Below are 21,401 nucleotides of genomic sequence, written 5' to 3'. Positions count from 1 at the left end.
CCATGGCCTCGGACTTGGAGGTGCTGATTCTCATCCCAGCCGCTTCACACTCGACTGCAAACCGCCCCAGTGCATGCTGAAGGTCCTGGTTTGAAGAAGCCAACAGGACAACATCATCCGCAAAAAGCAGAGATGAAATCCTGTGGTTCCCAAACAGGATTCCTTCTGGCCCCTGGCTGCGCCTAGAAATTCTGTCCATAAAAATTATGAACAGAACCGGTGACAAAGGGCAGCCCTGCCGGAGTCCAACATGCACTGGGAACAGGTCTGACTTACTGCCGGCAATGCGAACCAGACTCCTGCTCCGTTCGTACAGGGACCGGACAGCCCTTAGCAAAGAGCCCCGAACCCCATACTCCCGAAGCACCCCCCACAGAATACTACGGGGGACACGGTCGAATGCCTTCTCCAGATCCACAAAGCACATGTGGACTGGTTGGGCAAACTCCCATGAACCCTCGAGCACCCTATGAAGGGTATAGAGGGTGCTCGAGGGTGTAGGAAAACATTACACGGAATATTCTGGAAGTAGTAGAGCAGATAACAAAAGCACTACGGTAACAAGTACAATTTCATTTGCATCATCCATCCATTCGTCCCTTCCAGTGGTTTCAAAGCCTATCATGCAGGGATGCAGGCTTGGAGTGTGCTTGAGTCCAGGACTCCGACTCAAGTCCGACTCGTGCCCCGATTTTAAGGACTTGTGACTCCACTTGGACTTGAGCACTGATGACTCAGACTCGTGCATTAACTGCATTCAGACTCGTAAATTGGAGACGAGGACTGATTTTTTTTCTTTATTTTTTGTAACATGCCATAATACAGGGATGAGAGTGGGTGGTCACCAAAAAAAGCAGAAAACAAGATGGCGCCCGAAGCCGGGGGTCTGGGAGGGATACCCCCCCCAGGAAAATTTTGAAAAATAAGGCCTTACAAACAACTTTTCCTGCAATCTGAGCTGTAGTAGATAAAAATCTGTTGTCTTTTTTATATATTTACATGAAAATATGTTTCAAATCAATAGGAGTATTGTTTGAATTCAAAATAAAATCACATTCTACATTCAAGGGTATGGTTATAATTTATGATCAACAAAAATGACAAACTAAATTCACATTAAACGTAAGTTTTATTAATTATCAAAATGTTCATATATTAAATAAAATTTCTTAGGGAGAAAAGGTCAGTCACCCTATGTCCTCATTAGTTGCATATGATTTCAAAGTCTTTTGAAATATTTAAGTTTTCAAAACTGTCAGCATTAATTCAGATTTACTGACCATCATATACAGTACATGTTCAATGTATTAAATCAAACGAATGCCAAGTTTATGTACACTTTATACAATTATTTATAGTTCACAGTCACTTCTCATTTTCATTTAATAATTTCGACGACTTCTTCAGCTTTTTGGCCAAAGAGAAAAGCTTGCCTCTCTGTTTTTTATATCAGCATCGATTTCACGTACCTTCGCTTCGTCTCGCTTGTCAATTGTATTTGGCATTTTGAGTAAAAAAGCCGACACAAAAGAGAAACATATTTTTGAAGCGCAGCGACGAAGAACATGTGCAAGTTTCGATAAAATAGAACGATGCGGGTACTTTTGTAAGAACTGTTATGATTGGCTTTTGTTCTCTCCCACACTCTTGTAAGAACTGTTATGATTGGCTATCATGCTCTCGCCAGTGATGTTTTGGCTAATTACATTGTAGAAAACACGTATTCTACCGCGAGACTTAGCGAGACTAAAGATGGCGAAACTGTAAACATGTAACATTGTCGTACGCTTGAGTATCACGAAGGAACATACCCCAACCTAGACCCCAAAGCCGCCGCCAGGCGCCGCTAAAACCGCCATTTAGAATTTGAGCCACCGCCAGCCAATAATTTTGTAAGCCAATTTGAGCCGCTATCTAATAAAATTTGGCTGAGCCACTAAGAATTGTGTACATCAAATAATGGGTTTATCCACATCATGAGCTACAAGAAAAGTGACACAAACATGATCAACTGTACACACTAGTAGTAACACAATAGAGACGTATAGGCATACACTGTAGAGATTTAGAACTGATATCACAGCACAGAGAGCCACCACAAGCTTGCCGTTGTGACTACCTGTCTGGCTTCCCGTCCCTCACACCGTTACCACGATACACTGGGGAACCCGGGAACCCACCCAGAGCATCAATCGACTCCGATATCGACGAGATGGCTGCATTCTTTGCCGCTGCTGAGGGAAAGTGTAAAGGTTTTTTTTGTTTGTTTGTTTGTTTCACATACTTCGAGATTGATAAAAAAAAAAAAGTACTCCACCACTCTACTTTCATCATAGTAAGATAGCTGCCAGTCCTTCACTGGTCATTGCTAGTGAGAGTAGATAGCTAGATGCCTTCCTCGAACAATCCAGATTAGCTTATTATTAGCATTGAACTACAATCTTGCTAGATTTATATTTACAATGAAGTAAGAGACCAGGGGACCTGTGGTAATGTGCTATTTATTCTCCCCATTTGTTTGATCCGTTCGCCCGGATATATGCCACACAGTGACATCCAGTATCAGCCATTTGTAGCCATAAACATTTTGGTGGCTGCAGCAGCCATTAAGATTTTGGCTGAGTCAGCTAGCCAGCCAATAATTTCATCAGCCAGCCATTATCCTGAAAACAAATGGCTTTGGGGTCTACCCCAACCCCCCTCAATGAAAAAAAAAAAAAATCTCAACGGATTTGGCATAATATCGATTTTTGCTCAGAAAAAGCGGAAATCCGCCAAAAAGCGGAAAACTCTCATCCCTGATAATAATATGGCACAAGATATTTATATCTACATTAACTTTTGTACTAATTTCGTGTAAGAGTGGTCACACCTGCATGCCTTGGCACGTGCATCAGATAGACTCTCAGGTGCGCTCCGGACAGCGCGCGCACGCCAAGCGAACTCTCATGCGTGCACCGTAAACGACTCACACCTGCACAGGATTAAGGAGTAATCAGCGCACCTATATAAAAGATTATGAAAAACACACTAACTTTGCTAAGTATTGAGTTGCATTGCCGATACATTACCGAGCCTTATTTCCTTGTTTGGTTTCCTGATCCCCGATTTCCTGTTTCTCATCTTTGATTCTGCTGAGTCTACGATAGCCTGTTTGCGTCTCGCTCGACCTATTGCCCGTTTCACCGTTTTACGATTTTGCCTGCCATTCTGGATTGTTTACCGTTTTCACTTGTATTAATAAAACACAACTTCTGCACTTACATCCGTCTCTCAACCATCTCTGACAGAATACTTCACGCTCCCTGACAAAGAGAAGCACATTCACCTGTTCATACATCATGTTCAGGAACAAACTAAATGTTAATGGCGCTGAAACAGCCACCGTCAAATGGTGCGGTTGGAATCTTGTTCCCGGACTTGACTCGAAACTTTCTTTAATGACTTGGACTTGAACACTGGGGACTCGAGAATGGACTTGGACTCAAGGTTTAGTGACTCAATTACAACACTGCAGAGATGCACAAAACTTTGGATCGTGATTTATACCCATGTGCAATTTTGAGCAGCCAATCACTACCAGAGGAACTGGACAAAACAAAGCCTTTTAGTCTGTAAACAAATAATGTACTGTACGATGGAAAGATCCATTTCCTACACCCAAAAATCTACAAGTCTATAAATGAAGCATGCTCATGTATCCTATGCAGGCAACACCACAGGTACTTGCTCAGTAACGGACATCATGTAGGTACAGTAGGTAGTTGTTGGCTGTCCATCGCTAGCCATGATGACTGCTTGATTAGGATACGCAGAAATGTAGATGGACTGCGAGGCCCATACTAGAGCAACAGAGTTGTCTGCAGCAGTGGCACGAATGGCTTGGTTGAGCAGTTGTGGAATATTTGGTTTCATGAACGCTCATATACTCCTTTTAACGCTTGCCTTCAATTGCTGATACTGAGCTTTTAACTACATGTCACCATGTTGCTCTTCCAAACATCTTTGTACCTCAGTTTCTGTCCTCCTTGTCTCCTCTTTCCTCGGCTCAGTTCTCCATAGAAAACGGCTTTGGGTAGTTGCGTGTCAGGAATGCGCCAGATGTGTCCAGCCCAACAAAGCTGGGCAGCTGTGATCAGGGCTTCCACGCTTACTGTACTGGCTCGCCTGAGGACTTCTACATTGTCCTGCCATTTTATTTTGAGGATTTGACACGGGTATTCTGGAGTTGTAGCCTGGTCAGTTTCTTGAAGTGTTTATGGTAGAGCATCATGCGTTTGGTGGCATATAGCAGAGATGGTAAGACTGCGGCGTTGTATACCTTCAACTTGGTGGTTCTCTTGATGTCATGACGAGACCATAGTTGCTTTTGTAATGCGCCGAAGGCTTTGGTGGCAGCTTGAATCCGGTGGTCAGCCTCCAAGTCTGATGAGCTTGTGTTGGTACGGTAATGCCCAGGTCAGATGTCAGAAAGACGCATGCTGCGACCGGTTGGGTGGCGAGTGGACGCAGGCATTTTGTGCCAAATTCTTCGTCGTGGTCAGATGTTGTAGCAGTCGAAATTGCGAAAATGTGGCTTTAAGACATCCTGTGTTACCTAGAGAGGCGTCATCGTCATCAGCTCGCGCTTGTGTTTTCTGTTAGTTGAGCCATGCACCTGGCAGGAAATCAGTGTCTGTTAATGAGCTCCTTTTCTTTTCACTCCTCAACTCAAGAGTAACATTTAGGGAACGTGTGACCACTATTTTGTTCATGTAGGATAAGATAGAGCCGTTCAACCGGGCATTGTAAGGTTGAAGTGTACACAGCAAATTTTAGTGTTAAATCAACTCACCCCTCCTAGAACTGCCACCTTATTGTGGTGGAGGGGTTTGTGTGCTTGAATGATCCTAGGAGCTATGTTGTCAGGGGCATTATGCCCCAGTTAGGGTTTCCCAAGGCAGACAGGTCCTAGGTGACAGGCCAGACCAAGAGCAGTTCACCAAAACCCCCCTATGGAGAAAAAATCCAAGACCGTGATGTCGCCCGGTAGGACGCAGCCGGGGCCCCACCCTGGAGCCAGGCCCGGGGTTGGGGCTCGTATGCGAGCGCTTGGTGGCCGGGCCTTTGCCCATGGGGCCCGGCCGGGCTCAGCCCGAAGAGGTGACGTGGGCCCGACCTCCTGTGGGTTCACCACCCACAGAGGTAGCAGTAGGGGTTTGGTGCAGTGTGGATTGGGTGGCAGTCGAAGGCAGGGGCCTCGACGACCTGATCCCCGGACACAGCGGCTGGCTGTTGGGACATGGAATGTCACTTCGCTGGGGGGGAAGGAGCCTGAGCTTGTGCGGGAGGTTGAGAGGTACCGGCGAGAGATAGTCGGGCTCACCTCCATGCACAGCTTGGGCTCTGGAACCCAGCTCCTCGAGAGGGGCTGGACTTTCCACTTCTCTGGAGTCGCCCGTGGTGAGCGGCAGCGGGCTGGCATGGGCTTGCTTATAGCTCCCCAGCTCAGCCGCCATGTGTTGGAGTTTACCCCAGTGAACGAGAGGGTTGCCTCTCTGCGCCTTCGGATTGGGGAGAGGGCTCTTGCTGTTGTTTGTGCCTACGGGCCAAATAGCAGTATAGAGTATCCGGCCTTTTTGGAGTCCCTGGGAGAGGTACTGAGGGGTGCTCAGACTGGGGACTCCATTGTGCTACTGGGGGACTTCAGTGCTCACGTGGGCGACGACAGGGACACCTGGAGGGGCGTGGTTGGGAGGAACGGCTTCCCCGATCTGAACCCGAGTGGTGTTTTGTTATTGGACTTCTGTGCTAGTCACGGTTTGTCCATAACGAACACCATGTTCGAGCATAGGGGTGTCCATAAGTGCACGTGGCACCAGGACACCTTAGGTCGGAGGTCGATGATCGACTTTGTAGTCGTTTCATCTGATCTCCGGCCCTATGTCTTGGACACTCGGGTGAAGAGAGGGGCTGAGCTGTCAACTGATCACCACCTGGTGGTGAGTTGGATCCGCTGGCGGAGGAGGAAGCTGGACAGACCTGGCAGGCCCAAACGTATGGTGAGGGTCTGCTGGGAACGTCTGGCCGAGCACTCTGTTGGGGAGGTCTTTAACTCCCACCTCCGGGAGAGCTTTTCCCAGCTTCCGAGGGAGGCGGGGGACATTGAGTCTGAGTGGACCATGTTCTCTACCTCCATTGTGGACGCAGCTGTTCGGAGCTGTGGCCGCAAGGTCTCCGGTGCCTGTCGTGGCGGCAATCCCCGAACCCGGTGGTGGACACCGGAAGTAAGGGATGCCGTCAAGCTGAAGAAGGAGTCCTATCGGGCCATGTTGACCTCCGGGACTCCTGAGGCAGCCGACGGGTATCGGCAGGCCAGGCGTGCTTTGGCTCGGGCAGTTGCGGAGGCAAAAACTCGGAACTGGGAGGAGTTCGGGGAGGCCATGGAGAAGGACTATCCGTCGGCCTCGAAGAAATTCTGGCAAACCGTCCGGCGCCTCAGGAGGGGGAAGCAGTACTCTGCCAACACTGTTTACAGTGCGGGTGGGGAGCTGTTGACCTCGACTGGGGACATTGTCGGGCGGTGGAAGGAATACTTTGAGGATCTCCTCAATCCCACCGTCATGTCTTCCACTGAGGAGACTGAGGCTGATGACTCAGAGGTGGACTCGTCCATTACCCAAGCTGAAGTAACTGAGGTGGTTTGCAAGCTCCTCGGTAGCAAGGCACCAGGGGTGGATGAGATCCGCCCTGAGTATCTCAAGTCTCTGGATGTTGTCGGGCTGTCTTGGTTGACACGCCTCTGCAACATCACGTGGCGGTTGGGGACAGTGCCTCTGGAGTGGCAGACTGGGGTGGTGGTCCCTCTTTTTAAGAAAGGGGACCGGAGAGTGTGCTCCAATTATAGGGGAATCACACTTCTCAGCCTCCCAGGGAAAGTTTACTCCAGGGTACTGGAGAGGAGAATTCGACCAATAGTTGAACCTCGGATCCAGGAGGAACAATGCGGTTTTTGTCCTGGTCGCGGAACACTGGACCAGCTCTATACCCTTCATAGGGTGCTCGAGGGTTCATGGGAGTTTGCCCAACCAGTCCACATGTGCTTTGTGGATCTGGAGAAGGCATTCGACCGTGTCCCCCGTGGTATTCTGTGGGGGGTGCTTCAGGAGTATGGGGTTCGGGGCTCTTTGCTAAGGGCTGTCCAGTCCCTGTACGAACGGAGCAGGAGTCTGGTTCGCATTGCCGGCAGTAAGTCAGACCTGTTCCCAGTGCATGTTGGACTCCGGCAGGGCTGCCCTTTGTCACCGGTTCTGTTCACAATTTTTATGGACAGAATTTCTAGGCGCAGCCAGGGGCCGGAAGGAATCCTGTTTGGGAACCACAGGATTTCATCTCTGCTTTTTGCGGATGATGTTGTCCTGTTGGCTTCTTCAAACCAGGACCTTCAGCATGCACTGAGGCGGTTTGCAGTCGAGTGTGAAGCGGCTGGGATGAGAATCAGCACCTCCAAGTCCGAGGCCATGGTTCTCGACCGGAAAAGGGTGGCTTGCCCTCTCCAGGTTGGTGGAGGAGTGGAGCCTCAAGTGGAGGAGTTTAAGTATCTCGGGATCTTGTTCACGAGTGAGGGAAGGATGGAGCGTGAGATCGACAGGAGGATCGGTGCAGCCTCCGCAGTGATGCGGTCGCTTTACCGGTCCGTCGTGGTGAAGAAGGAGCTGAGCCAAAAGGCGAAGCTCTCAATTTACCGGTCGATCTACATTCCGACTCTCACCTATGCTCATGAGCTTTGGGTAATGACAGAAAGAACAAGATCGCGGATACAAGCGGCTGAAATGAGTTTCCTTCGCAGGGTGGCTGGGCGCTCCCTTAGAGATAGGGTGAGAAGCACAGTCACTCGGGAGGAGCTCGGAGTAGAGCCGCTGCTCCTCCACATCGAGAGGAACCAGCTGAGGTGGCTCGGGCATCTTTTTCGGATGCCTCCTGGACGCCTCCCTGGGGAGGTGTTCCAGGCATGTCCCCCCGGGAGGAGGCCCCGGGGAAGACCCAGGACACGCTGGAGGGACTATGTCTCTCGGCTGGCCTGGGAACGCCTCGGTGTTCTTCCCGAGGAGCTGGCCGAGGTGTCTAGGGAAAGGGAAGTTTGGGCTTCCATGCTTAGACTGCTGCCTCCGCGACCCGGTCCCGGATAAAGCGGAAGAAGACGAGACGAGTAAATCAACTCAGTTTAGAACCTTAGTTTGGTCCTACATTTCCTTTCCTTCGTAGATAACATAACGTCTTTTGTTCTCGCTTTCCGTTATTGTAGTCGGTCTTTCATGTTTCATTCACACACTCATGTCCTCCATTTTTCTCTCCTGTTTCAAATTTGTATCCCACAATGCCTTGCGCAAAAGGGGAAAGCCCACCATGTGATGCATGATGTAGTATCTCATATTGGGTCATGGTGAAGCAGGGAATTTAGGGCCACATGGCCCTAAATTCATTAATTGTTCTATTTTAAAATAAATAAATAAATAAATAAATAAAATAGGAAGTCTGTGATTTGAATTCGGTAGCTTTCTATCCACTAAACAAAAATAAATCAGGTGTCAGGGAAAATTCTTTTTGTGACCTAAACTTGAAAAATCTGAAAGCTCAGTCTACTTTTAAAGTTAAAAAATAAATTGACTGACTATAATAAGCCAAATGAAAAAGTATAGCTGTCCAGTTTGAAAGTTCCTACACACACACCAGTCAACTCAAAAAGGTACGATTTAAATGGGAAACATCCTTCAGTTACACTTTTCACTATAACTTCCAGGGACGCCACATGCGTTTGTTGAAAATAATTTTCTTGATGAGGGATTTGTTTCTCTCTGAATAGATTTTTTCCAATTAAAAGGTTGGATTTCTCCATTTTTTTCCCAGTGTGGAGATAAAGCTACTTCACCCAAAAGGTGAATTAGTGAAATGAATTAGTGGATTCATTTCACTAATCTTTACAAGGGGTGCCAATAATTGTGGAAGTCACTGTAAAGGAGAAACATTTCAGTGTAGGAAAATGTAGTTTTATATAATAGTCACCATACAAGGGTTTTCACACACACAAGTCACTTGATATAGCAGGAAGGAAATGTTGTTTTTTTTTTTTTTTAAAAGGTGCTGTTGGTTACTATCACCTCACCTTGCAAGGAAGTTGTCGTACTCGTGCTTTCTGCGCTTCTTTATTTCCTCTATCTCAGAGGCTCTGAACGCAGAATGCAAAGCCTCAGCTCCAACCCGGGTAAACAAAAAGTCACCAAAGGGGACATTAAGATGCCATGCATCTCCTTCACAAACGCATCCATTTCTGCTGTGTAAAATAAAAGACACATTTTTATAAAGTTGCGGGAGTAGAAAGAGGCAACATAACAGATACAGCAAAAAAGAAAGCAAGAATATATTAGAGGAGTTAACAAAACAGCTTTCGAAATAATGATAGTTTGTTTTCATCTTAAATCATGTGCATTTTTACATGAATCACATGGATCTATACCCACTAGTACATTTATACCCACTAGTACAGCCCTGTTAAATAAGGACCCAACTGTAAGATTGTACCAGAATAACCCATTGCACTTGGTCTCTGAGTAACTGCACTTTACCATTATATTGTATGTAAGACATGAGGGGGTTTTGTCCTATGTTGTCTTGTATTTTTGTCCTGGGGGGGTGTTTGTATATTGTGTCTCTTTGTGTTTTCGTAACAGTTTGTATCAGACGTACTGTAAATGGCACAGAACGATTTTCCGAAAGGACAAATAAATATCCTATCTCTATACAGCATCATCGTGCAAGTCTGCAGGGCTGCATCTGAAACCAGACTGAGATAAAAGTATAGATTTAACCAACAAACCTGTTGCAGCAGTCATGCAAAACAAGATGACAGAAGGTGTTAATAAATCGGCACAGACCAACAGCTTATGCTCCTTACTTTGAGTTACACGACAAAAGTGAAAACCCGAGGTGCTGTTTATAATACCTAAGTGTGAAAGAACAGCTAGATCAAAATGTATACACATCCACCCATGAGAAATGTAATACAGAAAATAAATAAAACAAACAAACAAAACTTTTCAAAAGCTGGTTCTCACTAGTAACATTTAAGAAATAAAGATCTGTGCTATTTTGCATAAAAAGAGAGCAAGCTTGTCACAACTTTTCTGATGCATCATTAGGAAATTATTGAGAATTCAAGCCTGAAGGGTTTAAAGTAAAAAAATTCTCACACATGAAGTTAGGAACTTATTTCGACAAGGTGCAATAAAGAGTCGAATAGCAAGTTACCACTAAACACCATCAGTTATGTTTTCATGAGCATGTCCACGAACATTAGGTATCTACAGCTTTTTACCCAATAAAACCTGGTGGGTTATCGATTTGGCACATAACATTTAATTCCTCTGCATTGCCATGAAAGCATTAATGACTGTGTCTGGTTTAAGAAGGCCATGACTTCACTTGCAATAAATCACTACAAACAAAATGGCTTCACAGTTATCAAGAGATTAATTAAAACAACCAAAATGGCAACAATGACAATAAAAATGTGCTCGCTCTCTCATTTTTGTCGTCAGCCATTGTAGCCATATACACAGTGGCAGGTCTAGCTTGTATGGCACCCTGAGTGAACCCCCCCTTTCAGTACCACCAACTGCCCCCAACCAAACCAAAAAAAAAAAAAATTGTGCATATCCATGCTAACTCAAGCAAAAGCACCATTCTGCACTAACAGATTTTATTCAGACACGGACATCCATTGATATTGGAACATCAATTACAACATCCAAAACTATATTTTAAACACACACACACACACACACACACACACACACACACACACACACACCTCAGCGTAAATGAGTCTTTGAAAAGTAACATTTTAAACAATATTTCAATGAACACAGACAATTTCCAAAATGTTGAAAAGTTTAATATAACATCTGTTTAAAGGAACAGTCCACCGTACTTCCATAATGAAATATGTTCTTCTCTGAATTGAGACGAGCTGATCCGTACCTCTCCGAGCTTTGTGCGACCTCCCAGTCAGTCAGACACGCTGTTACTCCTGTTAGCAATGTAGCTAGGCTCAGTATGGCCAATGGTATTTTTTGGGGCTGTAGTTAGATGCGACCAAACTCTTCCACGTTTTTCCTGTTTACATAGGTTTATATGACCAGTGACATGAAACAAAGTTCAGTTACACAAATTGTAACGTGGCGATTTTCTATGCTATGGAAAGTCCGCACTATAATGACAGGCGTACTAACACCTTCTGCGCGCTTCGACAGCGCATTGATACCTTCACTCCTGTTTTTTTTTTCTCTCCCCCGCCCCCCTGACTTCCGTCAATACAACCAACTATTACTGACCACAGCACTGATGTTTCCAGTCACATTGGCTGTGTATTGACGGAAGTCAGGGGGGCGGGGGAGAGGGGGAAAACAGGAGTGAAGGTATCAATGCGCTGTTGAAGCGCACAGAAGGTGTTAGTACGCCTGTCATTATAGTGCGGACTTTCCATAGCATAGAAAATCGCCACGTTTCAATTTGTGTAACTGAACTTTGTTTCATGTCACTGGTCATATAAACCTATGTAAACAGGAAAAACGCGGAAGAGTTTGGTCGCATCTAACTACAGCCCCAAAAAATACCATTGGCCATACTGAGCCAGCTACATTGCTAACAGGAGTGACAGCGCGTCTGACTGCGTCTGACTGACTGGGAGGTCGCGCAAAGCTCGGAGAGGTACGGAGCAGCTCGTCTCAATTCAGAGAAGAACATATTTCATTATGGAAGTACGGTGGACTGTTCCTTTAACTTATAACGTGAAAATAAGGTTAATAATATAACTTAGATTACACATTTTTTCAGTTTTACTCAAATTAGGGTGATGCAAAAATGAGTACACCCCACAACAAAAACTACTAGTACTTTGTATGGCCTCCATGATTTTTAATGACAGCACCAAGTCTTCTAGGCATGGAATGAACAAGTTGGCGACATTTTGCAACATCAATCTTTTTCCATTCTTCAACAATGACCTCTTTTAGTGACTGGATGCTGGATGGAGAGTGATGCTCAACTTGTCTCTTCAGAATTCCCCGTAGGTGTTTGATTGGGTTCAGATCAGGAGACGTACTTGGCCACTGAATCACTTTCACCCTGTTCTTCTTCAGAAATCCAACAGTGGCCTTAGATGTGTGTTTAGGATCATTGTCATGTTGGAAAAGTGCACGATGACCAAGGGCACGGAGTGATGGTAGCATCTTCTCTTTCAGTACAGAGCAATACATCTGTGAATTCATGATGCCATCAATGAAATGCAGCTCCCCGACACCAGCAGCACTCATGCAGCCCCACATAAGGACACTGCCACCACCATGTTTCACTGTAGGCACCAGGCAGTTTTCTTTGTATTCCTCACCTTTGCAACGCCATACAGTTTTGAAGCCATCAGTTCCAAAAACATTTATCTTGGTCTCATCACTCCAGAGTATAGAGTCCCAGTAGTCTTCATCTTTGTCAGCATGAGCCCTGGCAAACTTTAGGCGGGCTTTTTTGTGCCTGGGCTTTAGGAGAGGCTTCTTTCGTGGACGGCATCCATGCATGCCATTCCTCTACGGCGTACGCCGTATTGTGTCACGGGAAATAGTCACCCCAGTTTGGCTTTCTACTTCTTTAGATAACTGCAGTGAACTTGCATGCCGATTTTCTTCAACCCTTCTCATCAGAAGATGCTCCTGTCGAGGTGTTAACTTCCGTGGACGACCTGGACGTCTCTGCGAGATGGTTGCAGTTCCATCTTTCTTAAATTTTTGTACCACTTTTGCTACAGTATTCTGACTGATAAGTAAAGCTTTGCTGATCATCTTGTAGCCTTCACCTTTGTGGTGTAAAGAAATTATTTTCTTTGGGGAATTCTGAAGAGACAAGTTGAGCATCACTCTCCATCCAGCATCCAGTCACTAAAAGAGGTCGTTGTTGAAGAATGGAAAAAGATTGATGTTGCAAAATGTCGCCAACTTGTTCATTCCATGCCTAGAAGACTTGGTGCTGTCATTAAAAATCATGGAGGCCATACAAAGTACTAGTAGTTTTTGTTGTGGGGTGTACTCATTTTTGCACCACCCTAATTTGAGTAAAACTGAAAAATGTGTAATCTAAGTTATATTATTAACCTTACTTTCACGTTATAAGTTAAACAGATGTTATATTAAACTTTGTCTTTTCAACATTTTGGAAATTGTTTGTGTTCATTGAGATATTGTTTAAAATGTTACTTTTCAAAAGGGGTATACTCATGACAAAACATACAAAATATCAGCATAATATTAGACATCTTTTAAGTTAGCCTCCAGCAATCACCTCAATGAAAGTTAACCAAACCAGCAATGTGCTAGTCTTGTTGTAAATTGTTTTGCTGAAGGCTACACACATTATCAGAATGAAACTGTGTGAAATTATATCCAGTGTTATAGAAGCATGTAAGCTAGTTGGACAGAAAATGAATATTATAGCATAGCAAGCAACATAGGCTAAGAAACAAGCGTCATAGTAGTCCATTTCATGACATGCATAATATTTTACTCAAAAAGATGACACAATGGCATCCCTTTACCTGTTGCGCATTTCTCCTCAGATTTTACAAACTGCATTAGTTCTGTACAAAGTTAGAAGCACACTATTTGATAGATTCCCCTGCTACCCCCACCTCTGGCTTCTGGTGGGGGAGACCTGAGGTGATCACCCTTGCCCTGCCCTTCTCCCTCCACATCTCGTATTTCTGAGTGAGACACCAGGAAGTAGCCTGCCTTGCTTACAAAATGGAATCAGAGCACCCACTCAAAGGTTAACCTGACTGATTCGCATGACATACAAACGAGTGATGGAAAACCGATTGGACAAAGGTCATCGTTCTGATCCGTCTTTTTTTTTTTTTGCGTCCACCCTATTCCACCCAGAACTAAATCTGGTACTTATACGAAAATATCATAGAATAAAATGGTGCTCTCCAAGTCTTTGGTGCAACATGACAGCAGTGTACAAAATCGACAACACGTCGTGGAAAATTTGAGGGAGACAAAAGTGGTAGTGAACAACGAACCATACAATGGGACAATGCAATAAATCTGATATAGGACATTAAATACAACAAACAACAAAATGGCATAGTGGGTAGTGTGTGGCAAGAAGCACAATCACTACAAGCAAAATTAAATCATTTTAAGAGATGCGTCACTGGGAATTGTTTCAATATTTTCATTATAAAACCATTTAAAAAAAAATTCACACAGTGTAAAGACAAACAAAGGTTTTCATCCCCTTAGAGAGCGATCATGAAAGTGTGCTTGCCCAGAAGTCACTCAGATTAGACCCTTCAAGATCCTGAAGCTTGTGGCCAGAAAAGTGTCAAAGCATATCAGATGCTCAGTGATCAATGGACAAGGTGTCCAAGGCGGAGACTAAATCCGCTCATAGCAAGGCGATAGTGAAAAAGAAAGGGGATTTAAAAAAACACAAAAATAGCAAATCTGTCTCTGATGGCTCAGAACTCAACCATTTAAATCTATTTTTGGTGCTTTCCTAAGTAGCCAGAACAATTCAGACATTTACACGGATCATCACATGATGATTACCACACAGACTTCTCATCTCATCTCATTATCTGTAGCCGCTTTATCCTGTTCTACAGGGTCGCAGGCAAGCTGGAGCCTATCCCAGATGACTACGGGCGAAAGGCGGGGTACACCCTGGACAAGTCGCCAGGTCATCACAGGGCTGCACATAGACACAGACAACCATTCACACTCACATTCACACCTACGGTCAATTTAGAGTCACCAGTTAACCTAACCTGCATGTCTTTGGACTGTGGGGGAAACCGGAGCACCCGGAGGAAACCCACACGGACACGGGGAAAACATGCAAACTCCGCACAGAAAGATCCTCGCCGGCCACGGGGCTCGAACCCGGACCTTCTTGCTGCCACACAGACTTGCATCACCAAAAACAATATTTAAAAAAAAAAAGCAGCAACCAAGAGTCAATAAAAATTACATTAAGCCTGTTAGCATCAACCACAAGTACTATCATGTTTTAAAACATGTATCAAAATTATTTAACTATTTCATTCAATTTTCAAGTCACTTATCTGTTTCTTTATCAGAAAAGTGGAAGTGCCTTCTTTTATCTCAAAAGCACAACAGAATGTACTTCCTGCAGCAGTTAAAGAAGTTCAACCTGTCAAAGACAATGATGGTGCACTTCTTCCATCACCATCTGGTACGCTGCTGCCTCTGCCAGGGACAATAGACCGCAGGGTATCATTCGCTCGGCAGAGAAGGTGATCGGCTGCAGCCTGCCTTCACCTGAGGACCTGTTCGCCTCCAGAACACCGAGGTGAGCAGGAAAGATTGTGGCCAATCCCTCCCACCACGGACATAAACTCTCTGAGACGCTCCCCCTCCGGCAGAAGGCTGCAGTCCATCAAGACCAAAACCTCACGCTACAGAAACAGTTTCTTTCCTACCGCTGCTGGCATCATGAACAAGACCAGTGACCCCCACTTACTCTGCCCCCCCTCCCCGACAGTACCATTCCTCATATTCCTGGTCCACTCTGCCCCCCAATAAACAAGACCAGTGACCCCCATTCTTAATTTCCCTGAGGGAACCCTCCCAAAGGGATCAATAAAGTTTTATCTTGTTTATTTTATTATTTGTTAATATCTTAGAATAGGCTGTTTTATGTAGCTCCTTTATTAGAATAAACCGTCTTTATTTAGTATTTATTTAGCACCTTAACTCCAAGCCAAATTCCTTGTAGTTGCAACAATTACTTGCCAATAAAGCTTTTTCTGATTCCTGATTATCCATTGGCTTTAACATTTAATACATTATTGATGTATTCATTACTGAGCAGCACAAAATGGCCTCCTTATTTAAATAGCATTTAGAAGGTGTTTCAGCATGGTGTTCTTTCTGTTCTGAGATGCATTAACCACATTGAGCAAAAGTGTTTCGAAAGAAAACCGATTAACAGTAAAACCACATTAGAGAGATAAATTCCACCCAAGATCCAATTCCAATAAGTTAGGACACTAAAACATAAATAACAAAACGTGAAGATTTGCAAAATCATGGAAACCCTATATTTCACTGAAAAAAAAAATAGTACAAAGACAACATATCAAAAGTTGAAACTGAGAAATTTGATTGTTTTTTGAAAAATATGTGCTCATTTTGAATTTGATGTCAGCAACACGTTTCAGAAAAGTTGGGACAGGGGCAACAAACAACTGAAAAAGTTGTGTAATGCTAAAAAAAAAAAAATCCCCACTAATTTGGTTGATTGGCAACAGGTCAGTAACATGATTGGGTATAAAAAGAGCATCCCAGAGAGGCGGAGTCTCTCAGAAGTAAAGATGGGGAGGGGTTCACCACTCTGTGAAAGACTGCATGGGCAAACAGTGCAACAATCTAAGAATCACATTCTCAATGTAAATTGCAAAGAATTTGGGGATCACATCATCTATGGTCCATAATATCATTAAAAGATTCAAAGAATCTGGAGAAATCTCTGCATGCAAGAGACAAGGCTGAAAACTGACATTGGATGCCTGTGATCTTCAGGCTTTCAGGAGACACTGCATTAAAAGACGACATGTGTCTGTAGTGGAAATGACTGTATGGGCTCAGGAACACTTCAGAAAATCATCGTCTGTGAAAACACTTCATTACTGCATCTGCAAATGCAAGTTATAACCAGATATAAAGCAATATCCAGAAACAGCGCCACCTTCTCTGAGCCCGAGCTCTTCTATGATGGACTGAGGCGAAGTGGAAAACTGTCCCGAGGTCTGACGAATCAAAAGTAGAAATTCTTTTTTGAAATCATGGACACCACGTCCTCCAGACTAAAGAGGAGAGGGACCATCCGGCTTGTTATCAGTGCACAGTTCAAAAGCCAGCATTTGTGATGGTATGAGGGGGCATTAGTGCACATGACATGGGTAGCTTGTACATCTGAGAAGGCATCATTAATGCTGAATGATATAAACACGTTTCAGAGCAATATGCTGCCATCTGGACAAAATCTTTTTCAGGGAAGGCCTTCCTTCTTTCAGCAAGACAATCCCAAACCACTTTCTGCACATATTAAAACTACATGGCTCTGTAGTAAGAGAGTCCGGGTGCTAAACTGGCCTGCCTGCAGTCCAGACCTGTCTCCTATTTAAAACATCTGGTGCATTATGAAGTGCAAATACGACAAAGGAGACCCCGAACTGTCGAGCAACTGAAATTGTATATCAGGCAAGAACAGGACAACATTTCTCTTTCAAAACCACAACTGGTCTCCTTAGTTCCCAAACGTTTGCAGTTTGTTGTTAAAAGTAGAGGTGATGCAACAAAGTGGTAAACACACCCCTGTCCCAACTTTTTTTTTTTTAAAACGTATTGCTGACAAATTCAAAATGCATATGTTTTTCACAAAACAATAACATTTATTAGGTTTCAACATTTGATATGTTGTCTTTGTACTATTTTCAATGAAATATAGGGTTTCCATGATTTGCAAATTATTGTTTGTTTTTCTTGACAGTTTACACAGCGTCCCAACATTTTTGGAATTAGGGTTGTACTTTCTGTTCCGCAGACCACGATTCCAACCCATCATCAACTCCAGGCTAGTTTATGGTGGATAGTGGTGCAATTAGCATGGTCTAATCTCGAGCATGCAATATTAATGGAAACCATATCCATTTTTTGTACGAATTATTACATAAATATTTCAAAGATATCTGTTTTCTCTTTGGCTAAATGATGATAAAGTGCTGTAATGGAAAGCTACTCACCGTACTGTAGTTTCTTTGAGGTGGTAGGGAATTAAGTCACTGTTCTTCAGTTTTTCATTCTGTTCAAGCAGCTTTTCTATGGTGGTGTCTAGTCTTTGATTGTGCATCATCGTTGAAGCACATGAGGTCCAGCGATGAATGAAAACTACTAATAATCCTAGCACTCCAAAACCCAACAAAATCTTGACCCTCTGCATGCGCATGATGACCTACAGATCACAGAGATGCAGTAGCATATGGATGCTGTACAGAATTTTTAGATCATAGATTCAACAAACATACGTGTTGTGTGTACAAAGGGCCAGAGTTCCTGTTAGTACACCCAACGCAGCTTCATGACAGCTTGTTATATTATACATTCACTGTCCACTTTAACAGGAACACCCAGTGTTGTTGTCGAGTCACTAAACCTTGAGTCGGAGTCCAGCCTCGAGTCCCCAGTGTTCAAATCTGAGTCAAGTCCAAGTCATTAATGAAAATTTCAAGTAGAGTCCGAGAACAAGACTCCAGCCGCACCATTTGACGGTGGCTGTCGCTGCCTTTATGTGAAAGCATCTCTGCTGCTGTGTTGGACTAGCGTTCCTGCTCGACTGTCCCATTTTAGTGAACAGGCTACAGATAAAAAGCTTGTTCATCGCTCAGCAAGCCCCGCCCACTATCAACAGGGCAAATAGAGTAGATATAAGAAGTGTACACACCCCGTTAAAATGATCGGTTTTTCTGATGTAAAAAAAATGAGACCACGATAAATAATTTCAAAACTTTTCCCACCTTTAATGTGACCTATAACCTGTACAATTCAACTGAAAAACAAACAAAAATCTGTTCAGAGGAAAAACATAAAATAAGCTGGTTGCTTAAGTGTGCACACCCTTAAAGGTCATAGGCAACGGTCAGAGGTGGAATGTAGAATATCAACTTTATTTTCTAGAAGAACGACCCAAAAAGCGAATTAAATCTTCCTGGTGTCTAATTTGCACCCTAAGATTGAATAAAACAGTTAAAATGTACTGGTTTGTGCAAGTTCCGAAGGTTTGTTTACATCTCACTTATGCGCACTTTCACCGCCAGGGGGCCGTCGTCATGACGTCATTTAAGTCAAACAGACCAGGAGCAGTTCTGTGTTTACTTGTGAACCGAGCACACGTGTACGGACTTTGGTCGTGAGAGGTTGTGTAAAATGTCTGAAAGCGATAGCGAAGTAGAAACTCTCCAAATTGAATATCGAGAGGTGAAACCATAGATGTATGAACCTAAGGCCGTTGCGGAGCAATCGGTGAACGTGGCTCATTGGTTTGACCATGCGGCCTCGGAATCGGACAGCGACTCGGCCGACTCTGATCGCGGTGACCCCGGGCCGCAACAAGACTCGCGCCCAAACGATTTATTCTGATTATAAATTCTTACTTTTGTCGTAATACTAAATAAGGGCCCTTTTGAAGAATAATTAAACCACCCTCCCTAGTGGATATAGGTAACGATTACTTGACAGTGCGCCAGTAGGCCACATTAGCCTGCCATCCACGGCATTATACTACTTATAGTCTACTCTGAGCGAGGAAATATCCCTTTTGTCTCATTTCCACAATGACTGTACTGTACAGGATCCCTCAAGATTCTTGACTTGTCATTTGCAAGCAAAGGTAAAAATGTTTACCTCCGATCTTCTCCTTTTTGCTTCAGCATTGCTGGTCTTTTTCTTCTTTGACTGCTTGATTTTGTGTTAGAATTTTGTCGGAACAGCATGAGGTTTGAGCCTTCTCTGTCCAACACTGATACCTAAACTCTCCAACAGATGGCAATTCTTCAAAAAGTGATCAGAGCACAGAGTGGCGTATTTACCCGGCTGCCGACCCTCTCGCTTCATGTGCATAATCCACTCTCTCCACCTCTTCCCCTTTCTCGGACAAAGGTAAAAACTTCTTCCTGAACCGGTCCCATTGTTACAGTTCACTGCACAACAATAAGGCATGGTTTTTCTTTGGAAATTCCCGAACGCACATCTGCACTCAAGCCGAACGGTAAAGGCAAATAAACAGACGTGGACTCAACCACAAGCGATTTGTTTGTCTTGAATGTCACGCGCCGAGTGGTCACGAAAATCACAGAGCAGAAATTAGCCGCGATCCGCGCTAATTATTACTTATTAACAATACTTCTTGGGACCAGAAGAAAATTACAGAGGGTTTTTTAAACATATAAAGTTTCAAATGTGCATAAATTTAAAACCTTTGCCTATGAGCTTTAATACTTTGTTGAAGCACCTTTTGATTTAATTACAGCATTCAGTCTTTTTGGGGTCGGAGTCCATCAGCCTGCCACATCTAGACTTGGCAATATTTGCCCACTCTTCCTTGCAAAAGCGCTCCAAATCTGTCAGATTGCGAGGGCATCTCTTGTGCACAGCCCTCTTCAGGTCACCCCACAGATTTTCAACTGGATTTCGGTCTGGGATCTGGCTTGGCCGTTCCAAAACTTTTTTGGGCTCATTGTCATGGTGAAAGATGAAATTCCTCTCCATCTTCAGCTTTCTAGCAGACACATGAAGGTTTTGGGTCAGATTTGACTGGTATTTAGAACTGTTCATAATTCCCTCCACCTTGACTAAAGCCCCTGTTCCAGCTGAAGAAAAACAACCCCAAAACGTGATGCTGCCACCACCATGCTTCACCGTGGGTATGGGGTTCTTTTGGTGATGCGCAGTGTTGTTTTTGCACCAAACATACCTTTTGGAATTGTGGCCAAAAAGTTCAACCTTGGTTTCATCAGACCATAACACATTTTCCCACATGCTTTTGGGAGAGTCGATGTATTTTTTGCAAAATTTATTCGGGCCTAGACATTTTTCTTTGACCCTACCTCATAGTCCAGACATATGGAGAATACGGGAGATTGTGGTCACATGTAATACACAACCAGTACTTGCCAGAAATTCCTGCAGCTCCTTCAGTGTTGCTGTAGGCCTCTCGGCAGCCTCCCTGACCAGTTTTCGTCTTGTCTTTTCATCAATTTTGGAGGGACGTCCAGTTCTCGGTAATGTCACTACAGTATTGTCCCATATTTTCTCCACTTCTTGATGACTGTCTTCACTGCGCTCCATGGTATAGCTAATGCTGAGGAAATGTTTTTTTCCCCTTCTCCTGACTGATACCTTTCAACAATGCGATCCCTTTGATGCTTTGTAAGCTCTCTGTGAACCCTGGCTTTTACTGGAGGATGCAACTGAGTAAATATCTGAACTTTATTTGGGGTTAATCAGAGTCATTTTAATCGATGGCAAGTGTGAACCCAAAAAGACTGAATGCTGTAATTAAATCAAAAGGTGCTTCAACAAAGTATTAGTTTAAGGGTGTGCACACTTATGCAACCAGCTTATTGTACATTTTTTAAATTTTATGGTTTTCCCCCGAACAGATTTGTGTTTTTCAGTTGAATTGTACAGGTTATAGGTCACATTAAAGGTGGGAAAAATTTTGAAATTATTTATCGTGGTCTCATTTTTTTACATCAGAAAAAACTATCATTTTAACGGGGTGTGTACACTTTT

The 21,401-nt window shown here is 44.0% G+C and overlaps 2 protein-coding genes across 2 annotated transcripts in view; one reads left to right on the top strand and one right to left on the bottom strand.

The window, feature by feature from the left end:
- Positions 1–18,063, bottom strand: part of LOC132897212 (beta-1,4 N-acetylgalactosaminyltransferase 1-like) — a 62,045-nt gene extending 43,982 nt beyond the window's left edge. The window contains exons 1-2 of the mRNA XM_060938685.1: positions 17,855–18,063; positions 9,143–9,310 (exon numbers count right to left, since the gene is read on the bottom strand). Of these exons, the coding sequence (XP_060794668.1) occupies positions 9,143–9,310; positions 17,855–18,057 (371 nt within the window). The 5' untranslated portion in view covers positions 18,058–18,063. The remainder of the gene's footprint in view (positions 1–9,142; positions 9,311–17,854) is intronic.
- Positions 18,064–18,859: 796 nt separating this feature from the next.
- LOC132895973 (dynein regulatory complex subunit 2-like) overlaps positions 18,860–21,401 on the top strand; it is a 47,402-nt gene continuing 44,860 nt past the window's right edge. The window contains 1 exon segment of the mRNA XM_060936703.1: positions 18,860–18,886. Coding sequence (XP_060792686.1) covers positions 18,860–18,886 — 27 coding nt within the window.

Source organism: Neoarius graeffei, chromosome 13 (assembly GCF_027579695.1).
Source record: "Neoarius graeffei isolate fNeoGra1 chromosome 13, fNeoGra1.pri, whole genome shotgun sequence".
NCBI lineage: Eukaryota > Metazoa > Chordata > Actinopteri > Siluriformes > Ariidae > Neoarius > Neoarius graeffei.
Note: the sequence above shows the minus strand (reverse complement) of the source record. Positions and strands in the feature narration are given on the sequence as shown.